The sequence below is a fragment of the Tachysurus fulvidraco genome, chromosome 1, assembly GCF_022655615.1.
Source record: "Tachysurus fulvidraco isolate hzauxx_2018 chromosome 1, HZAU_PFXX_2.0, whole genome shotgun sequence".
NCBI classification, from domain to species: Eukaryota; Metazoa; Chordata; class Actinopteri; order Siluriformes; family Bagridae; genus Tachysurus; species Tachysurus fulvidraco.
In genome coordinates, this window is record NC_062518.1 from 7,849,917 (window position 1) to 7,863,343 (window position 13,427).

Below are 13,427 nucleotides of genomic sequence, written 5' to 3' on the forward strand. Positions count from 1 at the left end.
CATCAATGTCATTAAAAAGCAGTGTGAGCATGGGAGCATTTGAAATGCAGAATATCAGAGCGTCTCTGGGGTCTGGGTTTCAGCATGCTTCAAAGACAGGCATTAATGTAGACGTGCTTGTATTTAAAACACAAAACCTTACATGTTGTACTGATAGGTTTCTAAGCTTTTGTTACTTTGCCGTTGATGTTTACTGGGTCGCGTGTGGATTCACACTTAGCGGCTCCGGAACTGCGTTTCTGTTGTCTTTTTACAGCCAGCATATGAACCACTTATGTTTTACTATCCTTGTGATGACCATAAATAATTATGAATACATTAATTAATACTTAATATCAGTAACGTAAAGAATATATATATATCGATTCTTTTAATTGATGAAAAGATAAAGCAGTTTTGCTCATGGGGTGCAGCCACAAGGTTAAAACTGTCAGACATATCTATCCTTGTCTTTGGGTCTCCACCATGATATAAAACTGTACCACCCAACCTCTGCCTAATCACACACACACCAGACACACACATACACACATCAGACCTGTGTAAGCATAAATGTGAATGCACTATGTGAGCATCCGCACTCACAGACCTTATTACCTCATCCTGTGTGTTGTATCTCGGGTGATTGGTGATTTCCATTTGTAATGCTACACTGCAGCGCGGCACCATTATGCCCTTTGTCATCCCACTGCGCCAATGACAGCCAACTTGCTCTGAGAGACAAGCGCCACAAATGACACATACACACACACACATACACACACCTATGTGCACCCCCATGTCCACGTCTGATGATTTTCGCCACTGGCAGGGTCTAAGGCTATGTGTTTGTTGGTTGTTCAGTGGAAATTAGTCCCTCATTCTCCTGAGCAGTGCCTCTATAGTTCCCTAAGCTGCGTGGCATATTGATTTCTTGTTGTGAGGAGCGCCGTTCAAGCCCCATTTAAGATTTCCATCCTACGTGTAGCCGGGAGCACACCGAGGCCCTGTAAATTAGGGAAATTGCACATTCATCACAAGCGTTATTTTAAGATACTTTGGTAAGGTGACGGCTCCAAGATCTACTGTGGCGCATTGCAAAGTGCTCTGCCCCCCTCCGTCGCTACCTCCCTCTCTCACCCTCTCTCACTCTCTCCTCCTCAGCTGGGGTAATTCCGGGGTCATTGAGACACACCCATGATTTATTTTTTATTTTTTTGCATCAGTGCTAATTTTCTCTCAACTCTACCAAGGTAAGCTGGTTGCCAGACAGTGAATTATACGACATGTAAATAACACAGGTTAAGGTAAAGCGTTTGGCTCGTGGGGTCCATGGTTGAGGTGAGGTAGCGTGTCAATGGCTGTGAATCAATCAGAGCATGTTGGCAGCAAATGTTTTTAGCAATGTTATTGGCTTCTTGCAAATAAATCAGAAAAAACAAACAAACAAACAAACAAAAAAAAAAAACGGTTTATCTGTTTTGGTTAGGGTGGTGGGCATTTATATTTGATAAGATAATTTGGATCCACTTCCCGTTGTAAAGGGCAAGATCACCGAAAATCGATGCAAGTTCTTCTGACTGATCACCTTTATGCTATGAGAACACGTGTCTATGATGGGAGTGGTTTCTTTTAGGATGACCCCACCCCATCCACAGGGAATAAGGGTTTATTGAATGCTATGATATGGTGACTATAAAAGTGTTATGCTGTGACCTTCCCACACAACCATATCTCAAAATCTCTCTCTTGGAGCAACGTTTTAGACTGGATTTCACTTCTGGTGTCATCAAAAAAATGTCTCTCCCTAAAACTACCATCACTTACTGTATTTTATAAGAATGGTCTTCATTCCTCCAGTACAGTCCCAGAGAGTTATAGAATGGTGCACTGAAGCTGTTCTGGAGGTTTTTCGGCGTCCCCGGTACTTTACCAGGACGCCTTATGTTGGACATTGATTTGTCACTTATGACCTATTAATGTCGTTTCCCTTGAGTTTGCCAATCATGCTTCCACGTAGGCTTGAGCCATGCTGAGCTTTAAAAAAAGAAATTAGAAAGAAATTTTACAATTTAATAAACATATGGAGGCTTTTTTTATTATTATGAGCAAACTATTTTTACACAAAAATTATTGTCCATTGTCCATGATGCAGTAGGATTAGAATTTGGAGAGTTAAACATTCTCAGGGTTAAAGGTGAAACATGTAAAACCTTGCACATTTGTGTTACGCAACTCCTACATTTGATTATGTAATGTTTCCTCTCATACCAGTGGAAACATACGCTGATCCTCTGAACACCCACTAGCATCGCGTTAGTGGAAATAAATAAAGCTTCATGAATTTTTCTTTCAAATATCCATGTAGATGTGAACCAGTCATTCTGATCAGCTCATTGGAGAACATAGGCGTGCAGAAGGAAGATAATTGTTTATGTATACAATTTGTTACTATAACGGTCAGTCAATTTATCCAATTTTATTATATCACTCTCAGTGTGTACAGTATGTTGAGGTTATGTGGTATGAATAATATTATATAAATAAAGAAATACGTGTAGTGGAACATCTTGACAGCCACATGTAGTTTTTATATATTCAAGGATCGACTGTGAAATAATGCTATAAGAGGAGAGCGGAGTGTGTGTGTCTCGGTGTCTCTGTGTGTGACTGTGTGTGTGTGTGTGGGTTTATGCGTGTGTAGGCATTTCTTGATAGCTACACATTGTCTCCTTGCATGCTTGTTTTGAACCTTAATAAGCCCGACTGCCTGGCCCCGGCATGGCTCGGAAAGAGGAGAGAAAATGGCTTTCTTACACTTCAATTTCACGCATATTTTCTTTGCGACTAATGAGCACCTTAAATACGGCGCCAGACTTCAGGCAAGCCTGTGAAGGCTGACATTTTAACACACAGCAGCACCTTGTCACCATGCATGAAGTCCCCTCTACCTGGTTGCTGACGTGTGTGTGTGTGTGTGTGTGTGTGTGTGTGTGGGTGGGTGGGTGTGTTGAATGCTCAGTGACAAAAATGACGAGAAACATATTCAGCAATGAAACAGAGGAAACACTTTTTCCATCGAAGTAAAGTCACACCTACATAAAATATTTCTCCTACATCCTTTTCTAGCGACACACACACACACACACACACACACACACACACACACACACACACACACACACACACACACACACACACACAAGCACAGATTTCTGTACATTTATAGGCTAGTTTTTTTTTTTATCTAATTGTTGCATGTAAAACAGGACTTGAGAGTCACACTGCTCTCAATGCAGTATTGTTGTCATCCTGCGCAAAGCCTAAACAAATCTATCCACACAAAACAGAAGTCTGCACTAATTACAGAGCTGGGAATAAAACGGTGAAAATGAGACAGTTAATGCCAGGGTTTATGCAATTATCCGCTACATCCCGGCTCTGAAATAGAGGGGGGAAGGGCACTTTTCACTTCACATTGTCTGATGCTCCCCCAGTTAAACCATATTAGGAGACATAGTGAATGGATGTGTCATCAAGCAGCGAGCTAAATGAAGGGAGTGATATGAAAGCACTGTTAACAATGTAAGACTCTGATATATTATGCCACATTTTACAAGGTATTTGACAAATTAACGCTAAGGTCTCAAAACAATGTTGCTAAGAAGACAAATATGGCTTTTTTGTCTGTGCTTTTCAAATAGGTGACCCGCGGCGACTCCAATTGGGAAAATGCGCTTGGACACACACACACACACACACACACACACACACACACACACACACACACACACACACACACACACACACACACACACACACACATATATGAGTGACCTGAACTTGAAGTGTTAAATCTTGTGATTGATCCCTTCTAACACCACCCACACTGCGCACTGATCTTCCCAACACACCAACACTCGTCGTTCCCCCACATCCCGCATCTGACAAACTTGCGAGCCGAGACACTTCACGTTATTGCAAAAAACAAAACATTGTCATTTTTAATGCTGCAGTAGAAAAAAAGGTTATATGAAGTCATATAATGGGTGGTTCATTGTCAACAACAACAAAAAGAGAATCACGGCACAGAATGCATAACAGTGCCTGTGCTGTTTACATGCCAATATTTTACACATTATATTTCCATTCACTGGCAGCTGTCAGTTATTTCAGCAAATTAACTGCCAAAAATGTAGCAGAACTGTCAATCGGAGGAAGAGTAACCATGGTTACCCTTCAGATCCCCCCCAAAAAATTATAAAGCTGCAGTGTGGAATCATGGGAGAATAATTAGACAGAACAACATAAATGTTACCAATCAAAAAGGCATTCTACAATATAAAACAACAACCAAGAGTGCTTATAAATAATACGTTACATTTGTGGAATTCCTCCTTGCATTATAAAGTAGCATCTTTTTGTACAACCTTTGAAATGTTCAAGAAACGATGGAACAAGTATTGTCTTGTACAAGAAGTTTAACCCTTTGAGCACGAGGTGGAAATAAAAGATTAGGGTGGATTTTTTTTCCTCTCAATTTTATATCATCTGATTAAATAACATTTATAAAACTATTGTGCAAAACAATTTAATTAATGTCTTCATATATTGTGCACCAGTAGATAGTCATACTCCTCTTAAATAAAAAATATAAAATGATGCATAATTTAAACAGAAATTAGTTTATATGTTTATATGTACATTTTTTTTTACACCGACCTGAATTCAAAAGGCCCCTGATTTCAGAAAAACTAAGAGACTGGTATTTTGAGATCACACACGTTTTGCATCAGAAACCATTCAGGTATCACGTATAGTATTTTTTTCCCCATTTTTCTTTTCTTTATTTGATTTTGTGAGGTATCAAAATACACAATAATGTGGCCTCTCAAATATGTTTGAACGTGGGCATGTCCAATCTCTGATTTCTCTCTTTTTACTGTGTATATTCTGGACTGGTAATGTACAAGATTTTGCACGTACTCAGAGGGTTAAATTTTGTCTGCTGACATCAGCACACACAGGTCACATTAACTAAAAAAAACAACAAAAAAACAAAGAAAAACAAAACAAAGAAAAACAAAAAATAAATAAAAAAAAACAAAGAAGCTTATAAAAAGTTCAACTAAACCAATTCATCAATGCATGCAGCTTACTGCATCTGGGAGATGCCCAAAACAAAGAAGAATAAAAAAAATTAAATAAAAAGATTAAACAAAAGAAATAAAATTGAATCCAATTTACACAACTTCCAAATACATACAACTTCATTTAAAGTTTTTCTTATATACCTTCATATTTTACCAGTGACAACAGAACCTCTTCACTCAACACTGCACAGTTAGAAAATTACCATTTTTGTTTTTCTTTATTTTTTACCTAAAATGAGAAAAGAGAATGTTTCTTAACCAGAATGAGTTATTCCAGGAGGAATACCCACACATCATGTGCCGAAACTGAACAGTAGTTTTATGGCATCTATGTGCAGTTATTTCTTTGTTAGTCTTCATCAGTTCATCTTGGTTTTAAGAAATGTTAGAGAGAAGGCTTCAGAGAGAAAGCATGAGAAATAGAGACAGGTGAAAGACAAAGTAGTAAGTCCTTGGTCAGCGCTAAGGTTTCTCAAGTTCACAGACATACATAAGGTGGTCCTCGGGGGATTTGCCATGAGTCTTGCTCAGATGGAGTTTGACAGCGTGCTTGCTAGCAAAAGTCCGGTTGCACAGTTTACACTGATATGTGGAGCCACTGGCTTCCTCGTCTGGGGAAGGGGAATGGGAATTGGAGTGCGGACTTGGGTTGGAATTGTTGTTAGGGTTATGGATTGAGTGGGTCAAGGCGTGGGCTTGAGCTGACAGCAGTTTCTCAGAGAGTCCCTTTGCATGACGTGATATCTGGTTGACTAGCTGCTCTCCAGATAATTTAGCCAGGTCTCTAAGCCGAAAGCCCAGATGTGATTCAAGATGGCTGACGTAGGTGGAAGGGGAGCGTATCTGTGAAGCGCAGTCACCACAGAAGAACACGGGATGGCCAGAATCAAGGTTCTTCAGGAACTTTGTGCCACCTGTCCGCCTCAACTGGTATTTGACGTTGGCCAGCCAGTGGCTAATGGTAGTCATTGAAAGGCCAGTGAAGCGAGAGATATGCATGCGTTCCTGTGGGCTGAGGTCAGACATGATATATTTGCCATCACTTGTTTGTCTCAAGCTGGAGGCAAACTGTGCTTGCAGGATAAGCAGATGCTGAGGGTTCCAGTTTGACTGCCGACCCTTACGTTTCTGAGCTGGTGACATGTCGTCAGTGTCCTCATGCGTAGCACCATCTATATCTGATCGCTCAGACAGACTAGTTGGTGTGGAAGATTTGGAGACATGGCTTTCTGTTAAGTTGCGAAGCATATCAGAAATGTCAGACAGTGCATTTTCACGCAAAGGTGAATTAGACATGAATGAAGCCACAGCGGATGATGCCTTGGCCATAGTTATGGTTGAAGAAGGTGACACAGAAGAAGGAGTTGAAGTGGTGGAGGACAATACAGCTGATCCCAGGGAGCTGCTCTTTTCGCTTTTGCCTTTAGTCAGGTCAATGGGCTGGTCATTGTTAATGTGGTAGAAGTAGCGGTCAAGATGCTCGTTTGTCTTTTTGGTCTGAGCTGGAGTGGAGGCGGCAATAGCCGCCTTCTCTGCCAGACTGTTGCTCATCTTGAAGAGCATGCTCATGGGGTCCAGAGATGGAAGGGCAGGTTTAGCAGCTTTACCTAGGTGGACATTCATGACAGACTGAAGCGCACTTAAGGGGTTGACAAATGGCTGTTCTGGGGGATGGTCTGTTATAATTGCAGTGCTGCTGCACAGAGATGAGACGGGAGTTTTGACAGCATGGTCAGTGCCATTTTCTAATGGCTCTTTTCCGAGGGCCTCGCCGTTGGAGTCCTTGTGAGCATTTACTGTCCCATTGGTGTCTGGAGTTTTGACTCCTCTGCTTTCTTTGGGTGAATCCCCTCTTGCAGACTCCCCAGCTTCACTACTACAGGGAGAGGGTGTAGTTCGCCGTAGAGGGGAAGCTCGTGCAGTTGTATCCCTCATTTTCTCCTCCACTTTGGCCACTTTTTCTGTTACTTTCTTGACAAGTTCCTCCATGGCGTGAAAGTTATTTTTGGGTAGAGGTGAGGTTTGACAGCTTGGAGGAGAGATAAGAGGTTGATTTTTGGTTGGGGATAGGATCTCTTCACCCGTGAACATGTACTTCAGTGGGGAGCTCTTTCCTGAGTTGCGCAAGGAAAGTTTCATGATGTTTGGCAGCTGATAAGCAGCATGTATGCTGGGATATCCTCCCCAGCTGGGAGTGCCATTCTGTGCTTTGTTGATGGCAGATGTAACTGTGTTTTCCAGTGATTTGAGAATGTCAATCCCACCTTTAGGGCTTTCTTCCAGGTCTTCTTCAGTTAAATATGGATACTTGGAAGAAATGTCAAACTTCTCCTCACCTTCGTCTTCTGTTGCTTTTTTCTCTTTGCTGCCATTAGTGGTTTCCTTTGTGCACTCTTCTTCCTTTTCCTCTTTTTTAATTTCCATAGCAGTAATGGCAGGAGATATGCTGGGTGGTGGGGGTGCAGGAGGAGGTGGGGAAAAAGCTGTAGCAGCCAGTGGCACTGACTGTACCTTATCTTCACTAGAGGACATGGTGTTAGGAGGTGGGTTGGTTGGCGCCTCCATAATAGGCTTGCCTTTCTTGATGGCAGAGTTGGTAACCTTGATGAAGTGCCCAGTAACCATCATGTGAGCTGTAAGCTCCTGAAGAGTATCGTGGGAGCTCCCACATTCCATGCATTTCAGGATCTGGGATTTTCGAGATTCAAACTGCCATGCATAGCTAGCACCGTTCTGATGCCCATAGCGATTATTAGGAGTAATGTAGGGATTTGCTGTCTTCTGCAAGAGGTCACTGGTGTCGGTGAGAGATGGTTTGGGTGTTCCTCCATTAGAGTCTGGTGAGCTGGGCAGATCCAGCTCAATGGGAGCTCTTTTCCGAGCAGAGGAGATGATCTTGGCTGCCACAGGTGTCACAGGTTCCTTGAGAGGCACTTTTTGATAATGTTTCGTCTTGATCATATGGACACTTAGATCCTGTAGTGACTCAAAGGAATGGCCACAGTACATGCACTTGAGTACTTTCTGAGCATCCTCCTTTCCTTCCATCTCCAGCAGAGAACGTTTGCGTGGCTTGGACCAGCGCTTTGTGCCCTCGCTGTCTGTCTCGTGGTTATCATCTCGGTAATGGCCTGTTTCATTCATGTGCACCGTAAGCTCAACTAGTGTATCATAGGCAGCACTGCAGTCTTTGCAGCGGAACTTGCTGGCACCTGTAAAGATGGAGCCATAGAGCTTAGTGCTTTGCCGGTACAGTTGCACAGTGCTAAAGAGGTTAGGCTCAGAAGCTGGGTGTAGTATTCTGTTCTGATTCTGTGAAACTTGTTGCAAGGTTTTGGCAACAGCAGACTGGTGCCAATCATAGCCTCCACTGCCACAGCTACTGCTGCTGCTACTACTGCTGCTGCTACTGCTGTGGCTGCGTGGAGGTTTTTCAGATGGAGGCTGTGTCATATTCAGTGATGACCAGTAAGAATTGGTCAAGAAGCTGGTGTAAATGGCCTTCATCTGCTCAAGGCTATCTGGGCCTGCATTGGGTGTTTCTTCACTGCTGGGCGGGGCCACAGCTGGCATCTTCATGGGCGTAGTTGAATTAAGTGGTGTAAGTGGCTCCTTGGCAGTGATATCCTCCTCATTCTTCACCGAGGCACTCTCAAAGTCTGACATCCTGTCACTGGTCTCGCTGAGATGTGACTCGCTGTCCATTTCATGGCTGGAAAGGTCTGCAGTTGGAGAATCGTGGAAGCCTGGCCGGTCTTTGAGAAGAAAGTCCTTGTCTTGGCACATGTATTTAACAGCAGCCTCCTCCTCGACCGCTGAATCATCTCCCTCTACATCCTCATCCATTAAGGCAGCTTCTTTTAGCTCATCAGGAACATATGCTGCAGAAAAACAAAACAAAGAGAAGAATACAAAGATAATTGTTACTGCAATGTCCAATTATGAAGATTTCACATTCTACATCCTGCAGTACTTCGAAAAGCAGACGGACAGCTGCTTTCCTACACTACTTAAAAAAGACAACAGGCATCGTATCATACCCTCTCGTGTTAATTCCTTCTTGAGTTCACTACTGCATGATATTACCAAATGAAAATTGTCTTTCTCTTTTATTCCAAGGAGAGAGAGAAAAGTAGAGACTGAGACAGTAGGAGAGAGAGAGAGAAAGAAAAGAAAAAAAAAAGAAACAGAAAAAAAAAATGTCTCTTCAAACCCAAGTTGCCACCTTATTCTTCTCAAGGGGCAACAGCTTGAAATTAAAACTAAATTTGAAATTAATGAAGCACATTCTGGAGGTGGCATTCGTTTCTGAAGTAATAAATTACTTGTATCAACTTTAGAGACAGCGGTTCCTGTCTGTCAATTAATATGTCTTACGCTTCTTCTGCAGTCTCTAATGCATTCCCTAACAGACACACTCGCCATTTAAATTAAGAAAGCATTTTCGCTCATTACTCGGCAAAGGCTCGCCAGCTCGTAAATAAGAATGAATGTATGTATGTTTCAGATGTAAAATCTACCCCCACAAAACACATTTGCGTCAATTACGGAAGATTAGAGAGTTGAAAGTTATTATTTACTGTTTAGCCTGAAGTGTATGCACTCAGCTCACATTTGAATACAAAAGCTTATGAAATAAAACGATTCGAATGTGGAAGGCGTAAGGATGGAACTGAAGAAGAAAACATTTAATTGTTTTCATTCATTGTCATTTTTGCAAGAACAAGGAAAAATGCCAGGGAACAACGAGAGAGCGCGATGGAGAAGACGAGAGCAAAAGAGAACTGTTCATCGCACACTGACCAGGTATGTAAACAGATCTGTGTGAGGAAGGTATGCCGGGTTTTTTTTTATTCTATCATTTTAAACAACAGCACGAGTCAAACTATCTATGCTCCAATTTCAACACAGTCTATAGATTCGAATCTAAATGCAGTATCTGTCAGCTTGTATAGTGAGACGTCGGGAAACTTCTAATGAGTGTTTTAATATGTAATATACCTCCTTTTACTTGTTAGAAATTTCTTACACAAACAGTTAATTTTTTCTGTTTTAATGCGCCCGTATTTCACCCTCAGAGCGTTACTGGTATGGCAAAACCCATAACAATGGAAACGTTGTGCAGACTTATATTGTGCGATTATTTAAAAAAAATATATAAAAAATCAGAAGTGAAAATACCATAGTCATCATTTGAAAAGTCTTTTTTGTAGCCCTTGGCAGTGTGATGGCATGAGATGGGTACAGGCATGTACACCTTTTATTGTCAAAGCTGAATAATGTATGCATCATGCCTTTAGGCATTCTGGTGAGTTATACAGGTTTTTAAGGCTTTCTATGCAGATACGCTTGATTTGGGGTCATTTAAAAATGTACCCGTTAATGTTCAGATTTAAACGTACATTCTATTAGATTTAGAACTTTCACACTTTATATATCGCTCAGTCATGGATTCTGTTGACTCTAGGATTTATCTCTGGACTCGAGATAAATGCAGTCTTTATAGAGCGAGAGTCTAAAGTCTAGCTAAAAGCACAGACATGAAATTGGGCTCCACTTAATTTAGTACCCAGCAGCCATCACATAGGATACACACACATACTGTAACACATGAACACACACACACACGCGCACACACACACACATTCACATACACACCACCATCTGTTCTGAATCAACCATAAAGACAGCTGTTTAAGAGAACAATGCCTTCGTTCAGGAAGCAAAACAGCACTTTACATCAAGGCCAAATGGCAACAAAAAATATTTTTCCTCTATACAAAACCTGCCTTAAAACCTGGGATAATGATGCATACACACACACACACACACACACACACACACACACACACACACACACACACACACACACACACACAGATGATATTCTTAATACACATTCCTAAATAAACGTCAACAAATACTGTTCAAACCGACCTTGAAAATAAATATTACAAAATAATAGGATGTACCACTAACATGAGTGAAAACGAGAAGGAATACAGAGAAGTCTTAGCTTTGACATTGATTAAAATGTCCTCTGTTACACTAACCTTGACCTGAAAAGCATGGGCAGGATTGAATTGGCATAAGAGTCTGCATACGCACCTAACTAATTTGTGTATGAATAAAGGACAGAATTATTCCAAAGTCATTTGACACCAAACACAAAATCCGACTTGCCTGACAACATGGCAGTCAGCCCGATGGCGGGCATAGAGAAATTGAGTACAGAGGTGAAAGAGGAGAAGGAAAAAAAGGAGGAGGGTTGCCTGGAAAGACCCAAATGCTTAACACACACACACACAGTTGCCCTGGCTATGATCCAGGCTGTCCTGCCCCCAATGTACCCAGACTCTATGTGTTCTAGCTGGGAACAATATTGTGTTTTCATCTCCAGGTTCCTCCGTTTTCAGCCCGGTGCTCTGAACACACCACACAGGTGCTCTTTTAATTAGAGAACAGGATGCTCGGTTGCCGAGCGTGGCAGAGAGGGGAGGAGGAGGGAGCTGGAAACGAGAATAACCTTCCCAATGAATTGGCATCAGATTGGTAGGTAGAGGTTGATCTAATTTACACTTGGACATCCAGAGAGACGACCAGCAGAGAGCGCAGCTTTGAACACTGGAGGTGAGCGGCACCTTTCAAACCGAGAGGAAACCCTGCCTGGCTTTGCAACCACGAACCAACGCAAGATTTTTACAGCACAGGCAGGAAGCTTAAGCAAGGACTAAATGGTGAAGTGAAATCTCAATCACCAGCATATGAAATTCTGCTAAATATCACTTGCCATAACTACATTCCATCACTTTAAAAATTTGTGTCATTTGAAGCAATAGAGTAATATCCATTGCGGAGATAACAGGCCTGATACGTCTTGGCACATTTATAGAAAATTAAAAAAGTCCTTCATATTTGCTGCCGAGCATATAGAGATGTATGATGGCTTATCGACAGAACCGTCACTCTTGTGATCGGAAACATCAGATAGAAATGTGTAGCTGTTAAACAGGGCTGTCACAGGAATACCAACTCCGCGAAGCTATTGCTAGTGAAGTTTGGGAAAACTTCCATTACTCTAGGTGTGTGTATGAAGCCTTAAAATAGCAACTAAACTTGCTTACATGCAGCAGGCATTTCTGGGTGTAGAGGGAAGACAATAAAGCAGAAAAAAAATAAGCATGAAAAGCTCCACGCCCAGACAATTTGCCACTCAAATGCACACGCGAGACATAAGAACATACTGCGATGAAAATGCAAAGGGGATTAGTCGCGATACTAAATAAATAAAATTAGCCAACGTAGCGCGGGACGTTCGACTGATCGTACTGCAAAAGTGACACGTATGTACTGTATACTGACTTGTTCTGCATCATGTTCTACACGAGTAAACTTCAGCACGTCAAGCTGAACTCGAGCGGTGACTCTGAACCTGCAGTGTGTTCGTGACACAGGTCTTAGATCTTAGTGAAGTATATCTGTAGGATATCTGTAGGCTTCCGCAATCCTCCGATACTTCTGGGCGTGTGAATGAGAAGGACAGGACGAGAGAGTGAACTATTTGGTAATTAAATCTGCTATATATAGCCCCCAAAGCCCACATTTATAATGGGAGGTATCTCTCTTCTAATGTGGCACTATCTGCAACGTGATATCATTAGAGGGAAAATGGTTTGTAGCCTTAAGCAGACAGGCTGTCTGTGTGTGGCTGGAGAACGAGAGATAGCGCATATCTCTTTCTCCTCTTTCTGCTCGCTTTCCATTCTCCTCTCCTTCTTTTCCTCTCCTCTTCTCTCCGGCTATCATGGCCCGTGTTAATGAAGTTAATTGAATCTGAGATCAATAATGCTTAATTATTGCGATTTGACGCACACAGACAAATTGGTGGGGAGGCCAGAAGAGTCTACGTGTGTGTATGTGTATGTGAGAGAGTGTGTGTGTGTGTGTGTGTGTGTGTGTAGCACTGGGGTGGGATAGGGGCCATGAGCTGGAAAGAGAGAGCGGACAGGCACGCCATCGATCCCAGAGAGACGCCCATCGACCAGGCCCTCTGACGGATGGAGGCATCTTTCTGAGATGGAAGGAAGCAAGAGAGAGAGAAAGACAGACAGAAAGGAAGAGCAAGAGAGGAGTGAAAGTGCAGGCAGAGACCACTCCACACTTTAACCGTGCCCTGCCCCAGAAAGAGGGGCTGCAGTGTATTAAACGACAGCCCTATTACCTATGGAATCAGTCAGACCTTGTTTACACGCTGCATGGTGTGTAGCGAGTGTTAATTACACGGGCTACAGGGCC

The 13,427-nt window shown here is 42.2% G+C and overlaps 1 protein-coding gene across 1 annotated transcript in view; it reads right to left on the bottom strand.

Moving 5' to 3' along the window:
- Positions 1-3,954: 3,954 nt before the first annotated feature.
- The window catches only part of tshz3b (teashirt zinc finger homeobox 3b), a 41,604-nt gene continuing 32,131 nt past the window's right edge, over positions 3,955-13,427 (bottom strand). The window contains exon 3 of the mRNA XM_027137013.2: positions 3,955-9,013. Within this exon, the coding sequence (XP_026992814.1) occupies positions 5,595-9,013 (3,419 nt within the window). The 3' untranslated portion in view covers positions 3,955-5,594. The remainder of the gene's footprint in view (positions 9,014-13,427) is intronic.